The sequence below is a fragment of the Oenanthe melanoleuca genome, chromosome 28 (genome assembly GCF_029582105.1).
Source record: "Oenanthe melanoleuca isolate GR-GAL-2019-014 chromosome 28, OMel1.0, whole genome shotgun sequence".
Classification (NCBI taxonomy): domain Eukaryota; kingdom Metazoa; phylum Chordata; class Aves; order Passeriformes; family Muscicapidae; genus Oenanthe; species Oenanthe melanoleuca.
In genome coordinates, this window is record NC_079361.1 from 1,165,273 (window position 1) to 1,181,596 (window position 16,324).

General features: G+C 56.5%; 1 protein-coding gene across 14 annotated transcripts in view; it reads right to left on the reverse strand.

Annotated features, from left to right (window-relative positions):
* TCF3 (transcription factor 3) overlaps window positions 1-16,324 on the reverse strand; it is an 82,530-nt gene that overhangs the window by 33,689 nt on the left and 32,517 nt on the right. For 6 of the 14 annotated variants that reach the window (XM_056512554.1, XM_056512550.1, XM_056512546.1 and 3 more), the window contains 2 exons: window positions 2,037-2,110; window positions 948-1,041 (listed from right to left, as the gene is read on the reverse strand). The exons of 2 other annotated variants lie outside the window; for them this stretch is intronic. In XM_056512554.1, the coding sequence (XP_056368529.1) occupies window positions 948-1,041; window positions 2,037-2,110 (168 nt within the window). Of the gene's footprint in view, window positions 1-947; window positions 1,045-2,036; window positions 2,111-16,324 lie in introns of all 14 variants that reach the window. 6 more of the 14 variants (XM_056512545.1, XM_056512547.1, XM_056512549.1 and 3 more) reach the window with 1 other exon arrangement.

Sequence of the window (16,324 nt, forward strand, 5' to 3'; positions counted from 1 at the left end):
GTGGCTGCTCCTGCCCCAGAACCACCCTGCTCTGCTCTTGCCCTTTGCCACCACATCCACAGGGGGGTTTTGTGTTGGTGGATTTTGTGTTTCAAACACAATTCCCTATTCTTACCCCTCCCTTCCATCCACGAGCAAGCCCTGCCCCAGCCCTGCTCCTTCCACATGTGCTGGAGCATTTTAACCACCCCTGCGTGGGCAAAGATGGGGAGGACTAACCCCAATTCCTGACCTAATGCCATTAGAGGTCTCTAAGCCCTCCAGGAGGGATATTTTCTGCTCTTAATCTCTCCTCCCACCCCCAGGCTGGGGGAGGTGACTGGGTGAATGGTCACACACATCCAGTCACTCAGGATCACGTCCCCAGCACTCACCACCTCTGTGAGCTCCTCACACTGCCTGCCTGGGGCTGGGGATGCAGGGGCCAGACAAGGCTGCTGGAGCCTGGCAGGATGGGAGGAGGCCCCCCAAACCCACTGCAGCAAAGGGAGCAGCCCCAGTCCTCTGGGAACTGACACCAGCCCCTTGCTAGTCTCAGCACCCAGTGGGTCTGGGTGGAAGTGACCATGGTGGGATCACCTGGTGCCACCTCCCCACTCAAGCAGGGTCCTCCCAAGTCCTTAATAAATCCTTCAAAATGAGTATCTCTCCCACCCCTCATTCCCAGCTTCCAGGAGCACACTCAGCCCATTCTGGTGGGCATCAACCCCTGCTACTGCCTCAGGGTGCTACCATAAAGCAGGGAAAAGTAACCACACACATAAAACAGCTGGCACAGCTGGCACTGGTGGAACCCTCTGGGTACCAGCTCCCTGGAGCACAGCTTGGAGGACACCTGGAGCAGGAACAGCACAGCAACAGCAGTGCTGCCCCAACGCTGCCCCCAGCACGGGCAGGCAGTGCCAGTGTCCCTGCCCTGGGGACTGCAGGCAGCTGCAGGCACTCACCCACGAGTCCAGCTCCCAGGAACGCTGAGGAGGAGATGCTGCTGTGGGGTGGCAGCTCCCGGTGCTCGCCGTAGTGGGGCCCTTCACCATAGCTCTGCTGGACAACAGGGACAGTCACACCTGGCTGTGGGGGTGCTCAGCACAACCCCAAAACATGAGGCTGCCAGGGCCCAGCCTCCCCCAGGAAGGGGCAAAGCCAAAGGCTCCTTGTGAAAAGGGCATGGAAAGGGTTTTATCCTCGTGCCAAAGGAGGGCAGTGTTGGGAGGGGACATGGCAAGAGGGGACATGGAACCATGCTTTGCCCCATGCTGGCAGCTCTTGGGCAGTTTGGCACCCACCAGGTAAGAGCCAGGCACTCCCTGAACCAAGGGAGTGAAGGGGCAAGAAAAGGCTGGATAAATGTAAATGTATATTTTTAGACATATTTATATAAATTCTAAATATATAAATGAGAGTTGACACCACAGACCCAGATCTGTTGCTGAGGGGAGGGGAGGGAAAGGTGTCATGGCAAAAACAAATCACACAAACCCATTAAAACAAAAGTGACATCATTTCCATGAAGTTGTGGCATTTCTCTCTTCCCTACTCAGGCCCCAGCCATAAGGTGTTACAGCCTCAACTCCTTCCCTGCAAAACCCTTCCCAAGTTCTCCATCCCCACCAAGGCTGCCATGGCCAGACAATGTGGTGGATTGCAGGGATTCCCTCCTCAAGCTCCCAAAGTCTTGTAGGGTGGGTGCTCAGGAAGCTTTGCCTTGAGATGAGATCCCTCAAGCCACTCAGATCCTCTGACCCACCCATCTGTGTCTCCTTGGGGACCTGTCCCACCCCCTGGGCTCCCTCTCCCCACACCAGCACTGGGTGCAGGGAGGAGATGCCCCCACAGGAGCCCATCACAGTGCAGGTCTGGGAGAGGTTTTTGGAGGAGAAACCTCAAAGGGACCCCAAGGCAGCAAAGCCTGGGGAGAAGGGGATGGGGGAAACCCTAGAGAGTTCCCAGAACCCATGTCCAAGATGGGATGGAGCCCAGGCTCAGAGGACCCCGTTTGTTTTGGCAGGAGCTGGGTGTCTGTGCTTTGTCCTTACCCTGCCCTGGTCAAACGTGGAGCTGTTTTGATCTGCCGTTCCCCAGGAACCTGATCCTGCTCTTTCATCCAAGCCTACCGAAAAACAGGAAGAACAAAGGTTACTCTTTGCTTTATCAGCAAAGCCTCAAAGGTGTTCTCGTAAAATTAACTCTTCCTTCTACAAACAACACAATATTTTCATTAATAAACCACTTCCACTTGGCGTGACTGAGCCTCCCCCTGCCTCCTCACCTTCCCACTCCCGCTGGGAGGGATTCCACAAACTTCAAAGCAAATCCCACCACAGCTTGGAAATGGTTCAAAACATGGGACAGTGGGAAGAGGAGAAACAAGTATTTTAACTCCTTTATTCCAGAGAGCACCCACGAACCTCCTTCCCCCAGAGAGCAGCGGTGAGAGGGACTGAAGTCTAAACCAAAACCACACTGTATCCATTTGGATGCTCCAGGACTTGAATTTTGCCAGTGGTGCTGCAGGATCATGGGCAAAACTCTGTTCAGCCTGAGCAGAATGGAAGAGTTCCCAGAGGCGAAATCCTCAGCTGGGAATTGCTGGGGGTGCAGCATTACACTCACCTGTCCAGGGGTGTTCTTTCAGCCCCACAAGGTTCCCCTGAGGAAGTGGGGCCATCAGAGCACACCCCCAGCCTTCTCAGCTTTAGCCCTCCCAAAAATATCCTCAGCAAAACAGGATCCAGCCCAAAGCAGCAGAGGAGCAGGCAGAAGGTTTTGCAATGTTCGTGCACAGGCTGTGGTGGGAAATCAGCTCCTTTCATCCCCTGCCAAGTGCAGGCAGGCAGCACCTCCTGGGCTGCACCAGGGGAGAGAGAGAATCATGGAGAGGTTTGGGCTGGAAGGGACCTCACCCAGCTCATCCCACTCCTGCCCTGGCAGGGACACCTCCCACTGTCCCAGGCTGCCCAAGCCCCAATGTCCAGCCTGGCCTGGGACACTGCCAGGGATCCAGGGGCAGCCACAGCTGCTCTGGGCACCCTGTGCCAGGGCTCCCCACCCTCCCAGGGAACAATTCCTGCCCAATATCCCATCCAGCCCTGCCCTCTGCCAGTGGCAGCCATTCCCTGGGTCCTGTCCCTCCATCCCTTGTCCCCAGTCCCTCTCCAGCTCTCCTGGAGCCCCTTCAGTGAGCTGGGAATGTCCATCATGACACAAAAACTTTGGGATGTTGCATCAGCACAGCTCCCACAGTTCCAGCTGATACCCAACCACAGGGAAGGAACCTTCCCTGGAAAACAGCCTTGACCTGACTGCAGGATCTCCAACTGTGCTGCTCCAGTGGGTGACCAGGGGCTGGTGAACAGCAGCTGGTGTTCAGAGGGCAAATCCAGGGATGTGAGAGAGGCTGAGCAGGGTGGGGGCACCCATCATATTTGGGGGGGCTGCACAAACACTGTGAACTCTGCTGGGTTGGACAGGGAGAATCCCAGAGCTGCAGAAGGCTGAGAGTGAGGATGGCACCAGCCATGGGCACTGCCCAGCCCATGGACACCCCTGCCCCCACCAGCCATGGATGAACCAGCCTGTCCCAGCAGCAGGGCCCTGTGGCTCTCTGGGGACCCGTCCTGTGCTGGTTCTGCCAACGGGGATGGCACCTCCAGGTGCCCCAGGATGCCCTTTGGGAGCAGGGAGCTGAGAGGCAGCAAGGACATGGGGGCAGGGCTCACTCCCATTTCGCTTGGCAAAGCTGATTATTATGGCAAACATGCCTCAGATTTGTCTCCTCCGCTCCCCTCACTGTTCATTTAACCAGAAACTTCTTTCAAATTACATCCTTCTATTTCTGTGCCTTTGTGTTAATCATTTCCCCAGAGAATTGGTGTTTAATTGCTGTCTAATTTGCATAATTATGCATATTAATCTCCACACCTAATGAATATTCATAATTCTCATTTAGATTTTGTTTTCTAATCAAAAATTTCCAATGTGATTACTGTGCAGAGCAGGGATAAGCCTCTAATAATACCTTGGATACTAGGGAGAATTACTGCCAATTCTCCCACCTCCTACTTCCTAGAATAAACTTTTGCTTTGCTAATGTGTTTTTCCAAAGCAATTCATCTGCAATCCCTGCAAACCCTGGCGAGGCAGGAGGCAGAAACGCTCCTTTGAGTAATTTTGCTGTCACTGGTGGTTTTAAAGCTCCCCAAGGGTTGGGGAGAAGATATGAGCAGGATCAGCAGCCTTGGAAAAGTGGCTCCTTCAGGCTGGAAGGACAAGGACTGCAGCACCACAGTCCCCATGGGAGCCTCAGAGACACAGGGGAAGCCAAGGTGTGGGGGTCCAGACCCACCCGCCCAGCCCTGCCCCACACAGGATGGGCTCTGGGGGTCCTGGGTCACCCTGCATCACCCTGACCTCTCACAGAGCCCTTGGTCCTGCCACCAACCCACTGACTGCACACAGGCATTCCCAGGCCAGAATGTGCCTGGAGAGGATGCTCAGGGAGCTCTGGAGGAAGACAGGGTGCCTGGAAGACCAGGGAAATTTTCCCCAGGTTGTTGAGTCTTCCTCCCTTGAATGTCCTTTCAGATATTCAAGAACCTTTGGATATACTCTTGAGTTATGCCAAAAGAGTCTGGACACAATCCTGTGCCCTGTGCTCTGGGATGCCCCTGCCTGAGCAGGGAGATGGGACCAGATGAGGCCCTTCCAACCTCACCCACTCTGGCATTCTGTGCCAAAAGACCTGAAAATACAAGTAAATCCTTGCCCAATTTCCCCAAGGAAGGAGGAGGAGGAGACAGTGAGTGGCACAGGGGGCAGAGGCTGAGGGTGAGGGTCACACATCCCCTGGAGAAGGACAAAGCCCTGGCACAAGCTGCTGCACCCTGTGGTGCCACCCCTTGGCACAGAGCCTGGAGAGCCACCCATCCAGGGCACAGCCAGGTCCCCAACCCCTCCTTGGCCTCCTTGTGACCCCAAATGGGACCACAGCAAACCAGCCCTGGTTTTTTCAGGAAAAAATTCCTCCCTGGGAGCTGTGGCTGCCCCTGGATCCCTGGCAGTGCCCAAGGCCAGGCTGGACATTGGGGCTGGAGCAGCCTGGGACAGTGGGAGGTGTCCCTGCCATGGCAGGGGTGGCACTGGGTGGGCTTCAAGGTCCTTCCCAACCCGAACCAGTCTGGTATTTTGTGATTCTATAACCCCTGGGGAAACCCAAAAGGTCTCTTGTACCCTCCAGGCAGTTCCTGTGGTTGCCAAGGTGAGGTGAGGTTCCACTCTCCCACCAAGGCAGCAAAAAGCATCCCAAGGTTCTGGAAGCACCTCTGAGGGGGCCCGTGCCAGCTCTGTCTGATGTCTCCTGGAAAATAAAGTCTTGCACCTTCCCTAGGCTGCAGCCAATGGCTTGAAAGGTGCCAGCAAACATCTCCCTATTTTCAACACCTGCAGGTGTTTTAGGAATTCAGGCTTTCTGGGATGAAGCCAGGAAAGAGCAGACTGCCCTCTTTCAATGTCTGGCATCTGTCCTACATTCCCTGCCAGCCCACTCTTCCCTCCCTTCATATTCCTAAGGATCTACAGCTTGGCAGCAATGCCCTCAGCCAGCCCTGCACAATGCCAGTGTTGGGCCATGGGCAGAGTGTGTGGAAAAGCTCCCAGCAGCAGGATTTGCTCCACTCACAGCACAAAGCCTCCAGACATGGTGTCAGCAACATTGGTCACACATCCTGGCTCTGGGGGCAGGGACAGCCTGGACACGAGAGGAGGGACAGGAAGGGGAAGAAGAGAAGGAAGCTGAGGTGGGAAGGACATGGCTGTGCAGCCCCAGGGCTCCTCCAAGGGCACCCCAGCAGCTGCAGAGGTGCCCCAGGTGCCCAGGGAAGGGCCAGAGGCACCTTGGGGCTCCTGGGAATGTGTTTCCTGCCTCTGGGCATCGCCCAGGAGCTGCCACAGGTGAGATGGAGATCCCAGGAGAATCTTCTGGACCCCAACTGCCCCATAATTAAAACACCCACAGTGCTGGCAAAAAAAATCTTAAATCCAAGTCATCAAAGAGAGATCATGTCCAAAGGGGAATGGAGATGCTGCAAGGGCTGGAGCCCCTCTGCTCTGGGGACAGCCTGGGACAGCTGGGGGTGCTCACCTGGAGAAGAGAAGGATCCAGGGAGAGCTCAGAGCCCCTGGCAGGGCCTGAAGGGGCTCCAGGAGAGCTGGAGAGGGACTGGGGACAAGGGATGGAGGGACAGGACCCAGGGAATGGCTGCCACTGGCAGAGGGCAGGGCTGGATGGGATATTGGGCAGGAATTGTTCCCTGGGAGGGTGGGGAGCCCTGGCACAGGGTGCCCAGAGCAGCTGTGGCTGCCCCTGGATCCCTGGCAGTGTCCCAGGCCAGGCTGGACATTGGGGCTGGAGCAGCCTGGGACAGTGGGGGGTGTCCCTGCCAGGGCAGGGGTAGCACTGGATGTGGGGGTGGGACTGGATGAGCCTTAAGGTCTCTCCAAATCCAAATCATTCTGGGATTTTGTGATTCTGTAACTGAAAGCTCCTGTGGCACAGAGCTGAATTCTGTCTGAGCTCCATCCTGGCAGGCTTTGCCACCCTTCCTGTGCTCTCCCACTGTGAGGTGTGGGACTTTTAGAGATGCCCACGTGCCCATGCTGCTGGCAGGAGCCAACTTGATTTTAAAATAACCCCATTTCCCAACGACCCAAGTTAAGGAACACTTTCCAATTGAGAAATGACAAAAATAGGAGCTACCTCCTCTCACCATTAATACAGTTATTAAACTGAGTACAGATTAATTGTGCATTTTAATAACCCTGAGCATGAATATTCATAACACATTTCTTTCTCATGTTCTAATTAAAACATACTAATAGAATAAGATGTAGCTGTCAGACAGTCATTTTTTTTCTCACAGTTTTCCTGCCACAGCCAAGAAGAGCTGATAGACAAGAGCTGTCCTAAGCTTCAGCAGGGATAAAAATAATTTAACCACATTTTGGCTCAGAAAAACCATCCTAAGTGCAGCAATGAACCCTAGTAAAGGCTATGGACAAGTGACCAGTGACACAGAGCAATGAGAGCTGCTCCCATCCAGGAACAGCTTTGGACACACAACAAAGAAAACACAGGAGAGTGATAGGAGAGGGGAACTGTTTTACCTAAAGGAGGACAGATTTACTTCAGATACTGGGAGGAAATTCTCCCCTGGGAGGGTGGGGAGCCCTGGCACAGGGTGCCCAGAGCAGCTGTGGCTGCCCCTGGATCCCTGGCAGTGTCCCAGACCAGGCTGGACATTGGGGCTGGAGCAGCCTGGGACAGTGGGAGGTGTCCCTGCCATGGCAGGGGTGGCACTGGATGGGCTTTAAGGCTCTTCCCAACCCAAACCATTCCATGATTTGAGCCTGCAGTGCTGCAGCTTTCCAGCAGTGCATGTTCTCCTCAGGTTATGTATTCCTAGGTACAGGATTTAAGAGCAAAAACTGTATTTGCTTTACAAATGGTATCTGAGAAGGTTCAGGAGCAAAATACCCCATTGTCCATCCTTGCATGTCCTCTGGATCTGGAGAGATGGCTGCACAGCCTTTGAGCTTTGCTTTGAGCAAAGCAATTGTTAGGGACTGAGCTTTAAAAGACCTTTCATAGAATCCTGGAATACCCTGAGTTGGAAGGGACACACAAAGACCATCGAGTCCAACTCCTGGCCCTGTCCCATTCACACAAAGGCCATGGCTTGTGGGGCCCTTGGCTGTGTCCAGGTGGTCAGAGCTGGCTCCAGAGCCACATTCCCTCCCACACCACCATACCCAAGTGCTGTGCTCAGACTGGAGCCTTCAGAGCTCAGGGCTCAAGGACCAGCCCCTGTGCCCAGGTAGGTTTGGGGCTCTGGTTGGTGAAATCAGGGCAGCCTCTCTTGGTGCAGTATTTTTGGCTCCTGTGGATGGCAGCTGGAAGGCACAGGCTGAGAACTGAGCAGGAGAGATGTGGGATGGATCACAAAACCTGCTCCCTTTAATGCCTTTACATAGAATCCTGGAACAGTCTGGGGTGGAGGGGCATCAAAGCCCATCCAGTGCCACCTCCCACTGCCCCAGGCTGCTCCAGCCCCAATGTCCAGCCTGGCCTGGGACACTGCCAGGGATCCAGGGGCAGCCACAGCTGCTCTGGGCACCCTGTGCCAGGGCTCCCCACCCTCCCAGGAACAATTCTCAGGAGGAGGAGGCAGTGAGGGTCCCACACAGCAGCCCCAGGGGTGACACTGGGGGACACTGCTGGGGCTCCTGTTCTGCTGGAGCTGTGACTGAGCCAGGCTGAGCCTCTCCCTCCCCCTGGCCTCCACAATCTGCCCTCCCTAAGCTGATTCCAGCAAAACGACTGGGCCAGGCTTTTTTTTTTTTTCTTCAAATTCTATTAAAAATATTTAGGCCAAATCCCTCCAGTGGCTGGAGGAGTTTTGGAAGCAGCTGTAGCTGCCACAAAGGTGCATCTTCCATCCTCAAGAGAGACCACACAGTGCCCATGGTGGGGATTTAAAGGCCAGGAGGGAAATTCCAGCTCTGCAGCCACAGCAGTGCCCGAGGGCTGGAGCAGGACAAAGATGTGGTGGCAGCTGGCAGTAAAACCTCACAGCCAGCAGCTTTTCAAGCTCATGGAATACTTAGATCCATGGAATGGTTTGGCTGGGAAGAAGCCTTAAAAATCATGGTTACTTAACCCAGAGCAGCCCTGCTCCCCACCTGCCTCCCTCGGGGTGGGACAGCACAAGGCAGCACGGGCAGGACCAGCACAGGCAGGGCAGCACAGGCAGGGCCAGCACAGGCAGGGCAGCACAGGCAGGACCAGCACAGGCAGGACCAGCACAGGCAGGGCAGCACAGGCAGGGCAGCACAGGCAGGGCAGCACAGGCAGGACCAGCACAGGCAGGACCAGCACAGGCAGGACCAGCACAGGCAGGGCCAGCACAGGCAGGGCCAGCACAGGCAGGGCAGCACAGGCAGGACCAGCACAGGCAGGACCAGCACAGGCAGGGCCAGCACAGGCAGGGCCAGCACAGGCAGGGCCAGCACAGGCAGGACCAGCACGGGCAGGGCAGCACAGGCAGGACCAGCACAGGCAGGGCCAGCACAGGCAGGGCAGCACAGGCAGGACCAGCACAGGCAGGGCAGCACAGGCAGGACCAGCACAGGCAGGGCAGCACAGGCAGGGTCAGCACAGGCAGGGCAGCACAGGCAGGGCAGCACAGGCAGGACCAGCACAGGCAGGACCAGCACAGGCAGGGCCAGCACAGGCAGGACCAGCACAGGCAGGGCAGCACAGGCAGGGCCAGCACAGGCAGGGCCAGCACAGGCAGGACCAGCACAGGCAGGGTCTGCACAGGCAGGACCAGCACAGGCAGGACCAGCACAGGCAGGGCAGCACAGGCAGGGCAGCACAGGCAGGACCAGCACAGGCAGGGCCAGCACAGGCAGGGCAGCACAGGCAGGGTCTGCACGGGCAGGGCAGCACAGGCAGGACCAGCACAGGCAGGGCAGCACAGGCAGGACCAGCACAGGCAGGCAGGACCAGCACAGGCAGGGTCTGCACAGGCAGGGCAGCACAGGCAGGACCAGCACAGGCAGGACCAGCACAGGCAGGGCCAGCACAGGCAGGACCAGCACAGGCAGGGTCTGCACGGGCAGGGCAGCACAGGCAGGACCAGCACAGGCAGGGCAGCACAGGCAGGACCAGCACAGGCAGGACCAGCACAGGCAGGGTCTGCACAGGCAGGGCAGCACAGGCAGGACCAGCACAGGCAGGGCCAGCACAGGCAGGGCCAGCACAGGCAGGACCAGCACAGGCAGGGCAGCACAGGCAGGACCAGCACAGGCAGGACCAGCACAGGCAGGGCAGCACAGGCAGGACCAGCACAGGCAGGGCAGCACAGGCAGGGCAGCACAGGCAGGACCAGCACAGGCAGGGCAGCACAGGCAGGACCAGCACAGGCAGGACCAGCACAGGCAGGGCCAGCACAGGCAGGACCAGCACAGGCAGGGCAGCACAGGCAGGGCAGCACAGGCAGGGCAGCACAGGCAGGACCAGCACAGGCAGGGCCAGCACAGGCAGGACCAGCACAGGCAGGGCCAGCACAGGCAGGACCAGCACAGGCAGGACCAGCACAGGCAGGACCAGCACAGGCAGGGCAGCACAGGCAGGACCAGCACAGGCAGGACCAGCACAGGCAGGACCAGCACAGGCAGGGCAGCACAGGCAGGGCAGCACAGGCAGGACCAGCACAGGCAGGGCAGCACAGGCAGGGCAGCACAGGCAGGACCAGCACAGGCAGGACCAGCACAGGCAGGACCAGCACAGGCAGGGCAGCACAGGCAGGGCAGCACAGGCAGGACCAGCACAGGCAGGGCAGCACAGGCAGGGCAGCACAGGCAGGACCAGCACAGGCAGGACCAGCACAGGCAGGACCAGCACAGGCAGGGCAGCACAGGCAGGGTCTGCACGGGCAGGGTCTGCATGGGCAGGGCAGCACAGGCAGGACCACCAGTCCCACTGTAATTTGATTTGAAGCAGAGGTGACAGAAGGCTGCTTGATAAACACTTCCAAATTAAGCGGCTTTGTGTGCTAATCGCTCTGGCAATCAGCCCCACAGCAAAATCTCTGCTAAAAGGGATTGGAAATCAATAAAATTAGTCGACTAGTAATTAGCTTTAGTCCCAGGAAAACCAGCAAAGTTGTTTTTCCTGATGAGAGGTGGCTCCACTCGCTGAGGAACAACTCACCCAGGCACCCCCCAGGAAAGGTCTGAGGTGCTGGCACAGCCCCTGTGAGGAAAAGGGGTGCTGGAAGCAGCTCCCAGAATTCCTGTTTATTTACCAGCCCCATCCACCCCAAATAGGAAAAAACAGCTGTGAGTGGAAGGCAGCCGGGAGCTGTTTACAGGACGTCGATTGTGGAGGGGACCATACAATTTGTTCACTTCCTTTTCCCGCTGCACGACAAAACAATTAAAATAAAAATAAGGGGGGGGGGGGAATAAAAAATCCACCCTGAAACACCTGGAGGGCAGCACGAGGTCCCTGGCAATGCCACCCTGGAGGGCTCTGCTCAATGGGGCAGGTCAGGGGATGTTTGATACCTTTCACTGCCTTGAAATTTGAGGTAGGACCAAAACTGACTGGCTGGGACAGTGAAGCTCAGCTGTTCTGCTGCCCTGGAAGTGTCCAAGACCAGGCTGCATAGGGCTTGGAGCAGCCTGGGATAGTGCAAGGTGTCCCTGCCCATGGAAGGGGGCTGGAATGTCCTGACCTGTCCAGGGGAATTGAATGGGCCAGGTGGCATTTCCCTCTGGGACAGGGCCAGGAGCCCAGCAAGGGCTGGAGCTGTGTCAGGGCTGGCATGGAGCTCAGGGAAAGGTTCTTCCCCCCGAGGGTGCTGGGCACTGCCCAGGCTCCCCAGGGAATGGTCCCCAAGGCTGCCAGAGCTGCAGGAGCGTTTGGACACTCTCAGGGATGATCTCTGTGAGTCCTTGCCAGCTCAGGATATTCCAGGACTCCACAAACAGATGCTCTGGACCAGGACAGCCCAGTGACACCATCCCCCAGAGCAGGCACCCCAGGGGGGGACAGCACCCACATTAAACTCACAGATCCCTGCACCATTTCTGAAGCAGATTCTGCCCCTTTATCTCTGTGATGATGAATGAACCCAGAACCCACAGCCACAACAGACCCATCCACCCCACACACCCCCCTGATTCAGAGAAGCACCTGCTGCTGCTGCCCCATCCCCAAATGTGCACTCAGGGATAATTTTTGACTTCAAAAAGCTGATGCGACCACTTTGGTGATTGTTAATTCCTCTGCTCAGCATCTGCTCGCCATCTCCTGCACTGTATTCCAGTTCAGCAGTTTCTGCACACACACAGATGGGGCTTAGGAAATGTTTGAGGTTGGAAGAAAAATAGGAGAGAACCAAGGAAGAAGGGGAAAAATTATCAATTTCCCATTGGCTTTCCATAAGGGATAAATATGGGGAGAAATTGAACCTACACCAAAACCAAACGAAATGAGAAAGAGGGGGAAAAGAGCCAAAGAACTTGAGCACCCCCTGGTCTTCTGGAAGATGCTCTGGTATCACTGAAACTGCTCTCAAAGGACAAGGCAGGCTCCAAGGCAACCCCCAGGTTTTGGGGGTGCTGGTGTGGCATCCCAGAAACAGAATCCTGGAGTGTCCTGAGCTGGAAGGGATCCACAAGGATCACTGAGTCCAACTCCTGTCCCTGCTCAGGACACACTAACAACCCCACCATGTGCATAAACAGCGACAATTATATGCAATAATAAATGTACAAACCAGTACAGGGGTGAGGAAGTTTTGGAAAGAACCAACAAAACCCAACCAGCAAATTCAGTCATCCCTCACTTTAGACACAAGTCATATTTGAAGGTCTAAAGAAAGGTCCCCACTGGATTTCAGGGAGTGATTTTATGGTAATCAAAATAAAAGCTTGCCTTTAAGACTTAATGACTTTCATTAATGACTTAATGAAATTAATGACTTTGGCCAGCCCAGGTATCATCAAGGCCTTGAAAAACGACTGCACAGGGTGCCCATGGTGGCACTGGGGCACAGCCACCACCCTCTGCTCTAGAACATGGCCAAGGTTCACACCAGTACTGAATTGTTGGGCTGTGCTCTTCCTGAAGGATAGGTCAGACTGGACAGGATGTATTAAACTAAAAAAATGGGGATGGATGGATGGATGGATAGATGGATGGATGGATGGATGGATGGATGGATGGATGGATGGATGGATGGATGGGAGCAGCCCTGGGGAGAAGGATTTGGGGTGTTGGTGGGTGAGAGGCTCAAGCTGCCCCGGCCATGGGCACTGACCCCAGAAACCCCCCTGTGCTGGGCTGAGCCCCCAGCGTGGGCAGCAGGGGAGGGGGGGATTCTGCCCCTCTGCCAGCTCAGGTGAGACCCCACCTGCAGAGCTGCCCCAGCCCTGGGGAACAGCAGCAGGAGGACGTGGAGCTGCTGGAGCCAGTGCAGAGGAACCACGGAGATGCTGCAAGGGCTGGAGCCCCTCTGCTCTGGGGACAGCCTGGGACAGCTGGGGGTGCTCACCTGGAGAAGAGAAGGATCCAGGGAGAGCTCAGAGCCCCTGGCAGGGCCTGAAGGGGCTCCAGGAGAGCTGGAGAGGGACTGGGGACAAGGGATGGAGGGACAGAACCCAGGGAATGGCTGCCACTGGCAGAGGGCAGGGCTGGATGGGATATTGGGCAGGAATTGTTCCCTGGGAGGGTGGGGAGCCCTGGCACAGGGTGCCCAGAGCAGCTGTGGCTGCCCCTGGATCCCTGGCAGTGTCCCAGGCCAGGCTGGACATTGGGGCTGGAGCAGCCTGGGACAGTGGGAGGTGTCCCTGCCATGGCAGGGGTGGGATGGGGTGGGCTTTGAGGTCCCTTTCAGCCCAAGCCATTCTGGGATTCTGTGCTAAAAATCCAGGTAGAGAAGTGAAGGCAGAGAGGCTTTTGGGGCTCCCAAATGCAGGGAAGATCCTGCTCCCTCCACATGAGCCCCAAGAGCAGCAGCCAGTCCCTCTCCCAGCCCCTGGGAGAGCCAGCAAGATGCCACACGGAGAAAGAAAACAAACCTGTGACGACAACCAGAGGGAAGAAAATAAACTTTAAAGCTCAAAACACTTCCCCCAGCTGTAAAAACAAAGGCCAGCAGTGACCAAACACGAGCACAAAGGAGCGGCAGGAGAAGGGGATGGAGGATAACACAGCCAGGGCTTCCTAAAGGTCACGAGCCCGCGGGATGAACCCACCGTGTCCCCTGTCCCCTGTCCCCAGCCTCTCCAGGACAAACCTCCCCATGGCCCTCATCAGCCTCCATCCAAGCCTGATGGCCCTGCAAGAAGCAGGATGTCAAGGAGGGTCCAAGGGACAAAAGTGCAGGGAAATGGACCAAGAATAACACTGGGCTGAGTCAGAGCCACAACAGGTGTCGGAGGAGTCGCTTTTCTTCGCCGTCCCTCTCATCAGTCGTGGTTTGGAGGGGCAGCTCTGCTCCCTCTGTGCAGATGGAAACACACCCAGTGTGAGGTGTGGGGGACTCCACAGCCCTGCAGTGCCATGCACTGTGACAGGGAGGGTGACAGGGACCATGGTGGCTGGCAGAGCACAATGGGATGTCCCAAAGCTCTGGAAGCAGCTTGGGATAGACCCAACCCTGCAGAACAAGGGGGTGGCCCAGACCCGACCCTGTGGTACCCCCTTTGCAGTTGGGTGTCACACAGCACAGTGTCTGTCATTGCAGAATCACAGAGAGGTTTGGGTTGGAAAGGATCTCAAATCCCATCCAGTGCCACCCCTGCCATGCCCAGGGACACCTCCCACTGTCCCAGGCTGCTCCAGCCCCAATGTCCAGCCTGGCCTGGGACACTGCCAGGGATCCAGGGGCAGCCACAGCTGCTCTGGGCACCCTGTGCCAGGGCTCCCCACCCTCCCAGGGAACAATTCCTGCCCAATATCCATCCAGCCCTGCCCTCTGCCAGTGGCAGCCATTCCCTGGCTCCTGTCCCTCCATCCCTTGTCCCCAGTCCCTCTCCAGCTCTCCTGGAGCCCCTTCAGGCCCTGCCAGGGCTCTGAGCTCTCCCTGGATCCTTCTCTTCTCCAGGTGAGCACCCCCAGCTGTCCCAGGCTGTCCCCCAGAGCAGAGGGGCTCAGCCCTTGCAGCATCTCCGTGCTTCCTCTGCACTGGCTCCAGCAGCTCCACGTCCTCCTGCTGCTGTTCCCAGGGCTGGGGCAGCTCTGCAGGTGGGGTCTCACCTGAGCTGGCAGAGGGGCAGAATCCCCCCCTCCCCTGCTGCCCACGCTGGGGGCTCAGCCCAGCACAGGGGGGTTTCTGGGGTCAGTGCCCATGGCCGGGGCAGCTTGAGCCTCTCACCCACCAACACCCCAAACCCTTCTCCCCAGGCCTGCTCCCATCCATCCATCCATAAATGCACAGACAATCCCGTGGAGAATCTTCCCTGTTTTTGCCTCACATGCAGTCAACATCAACACATCTGCTACTACAAAACATAGAAAATTCAGTAGATATGGGGCTATTCCCAAGACCAGGGGTTATATTTCATTAAACAGAAAGCTTCAGGGAGAAGACTGAGTGGAAATCCACATCCTGGTTTTTCCAGGTCATTTATTGTACCACAGAGTTGCACACTCATGACAGGAGCAGACACTCCACACTCACACATGGATTACTCTCCAAAGGGAGAAATCTCATTTTGCTGAGCGAGCAAGGGAACTCAGCAGCCTGCAGACTGAAACACACTGGGTCCCCTGGGACTCTCTCAGTGACCTCTCATGCTCCTCGGGCCATGGGGTGTTTTGCACACCCCCACACATGCTCAGAGGAGCTGCAACAAACCCCACTTACTCCACTTAGCAGCACCCACCTCTATTTCCGCTCTGATTTGCATCTTTCCAAGTATTGTTTTAATTTGCAATGTAAAATCAAATCAGCCACAGAGATGCAACCGGAACACTGGGGAACAGAATCTTCTCCCACTTGGTTTCCATTACTCACCGAGAAGACGAATGGGGACAGAAGCTTGTTTACCTAAAAATTGACCAAAAAAACCCCAGAAGTTTGCCAGAGAGGCATTTGAGATCAAACAGGCAGGCAGTGCCAGCTGTGTGTACGTGAGCCCTCCCAGCCCTGCACTGCTGCAGCCCCACAGGTAGGGAGGCCAGGGCTGTTAAAAATTAGACAAATTAAGGATGGCTTCCAAATAATGTGGAAATTACTTGGGGAAGTGGCCAAACACACGTACACCCCACCAGGGTGGCCTTGGCAGTCTGTTTGTGAGCCTTCTCTCAGGAGGGAGAGGGATGCTGGGGAATGACTTGTGCAGTAATGCACGAGTTGCTGCGAGCTTCCTCGGGAAAAACAGACCCCAAGGGTGAGCAGCCGGCCAGGGATGGTCACTGTCAGCCCAGGGCTGCGATCCTGCGGGTTGCTGGGCCCTGAGGATGCCCCAAGGGCACAGGATGCCGCAGGGCCCGGGAGCCAGCACTGGCCAGACGATGATTCAGCCCACAGGAAGGATCATCTCAGAAGAATTGCTGGACACACATGAGGAAAACTTTCCCAAACAAAGCGTTCTCAGCACACCTGCCCTCTCCCTCAGCCCCGGCTCCTGCTCGAGAGTAACCTCCAGCTCTGGTCACCACAACAAAAGTCGCTGTTTTTGTTTTCCCCTTTCCCAAGCTGAGCATTCCTGGGCCCAGCAGGCTCAGGATTCCATCCTGGCCCCCGAGAGC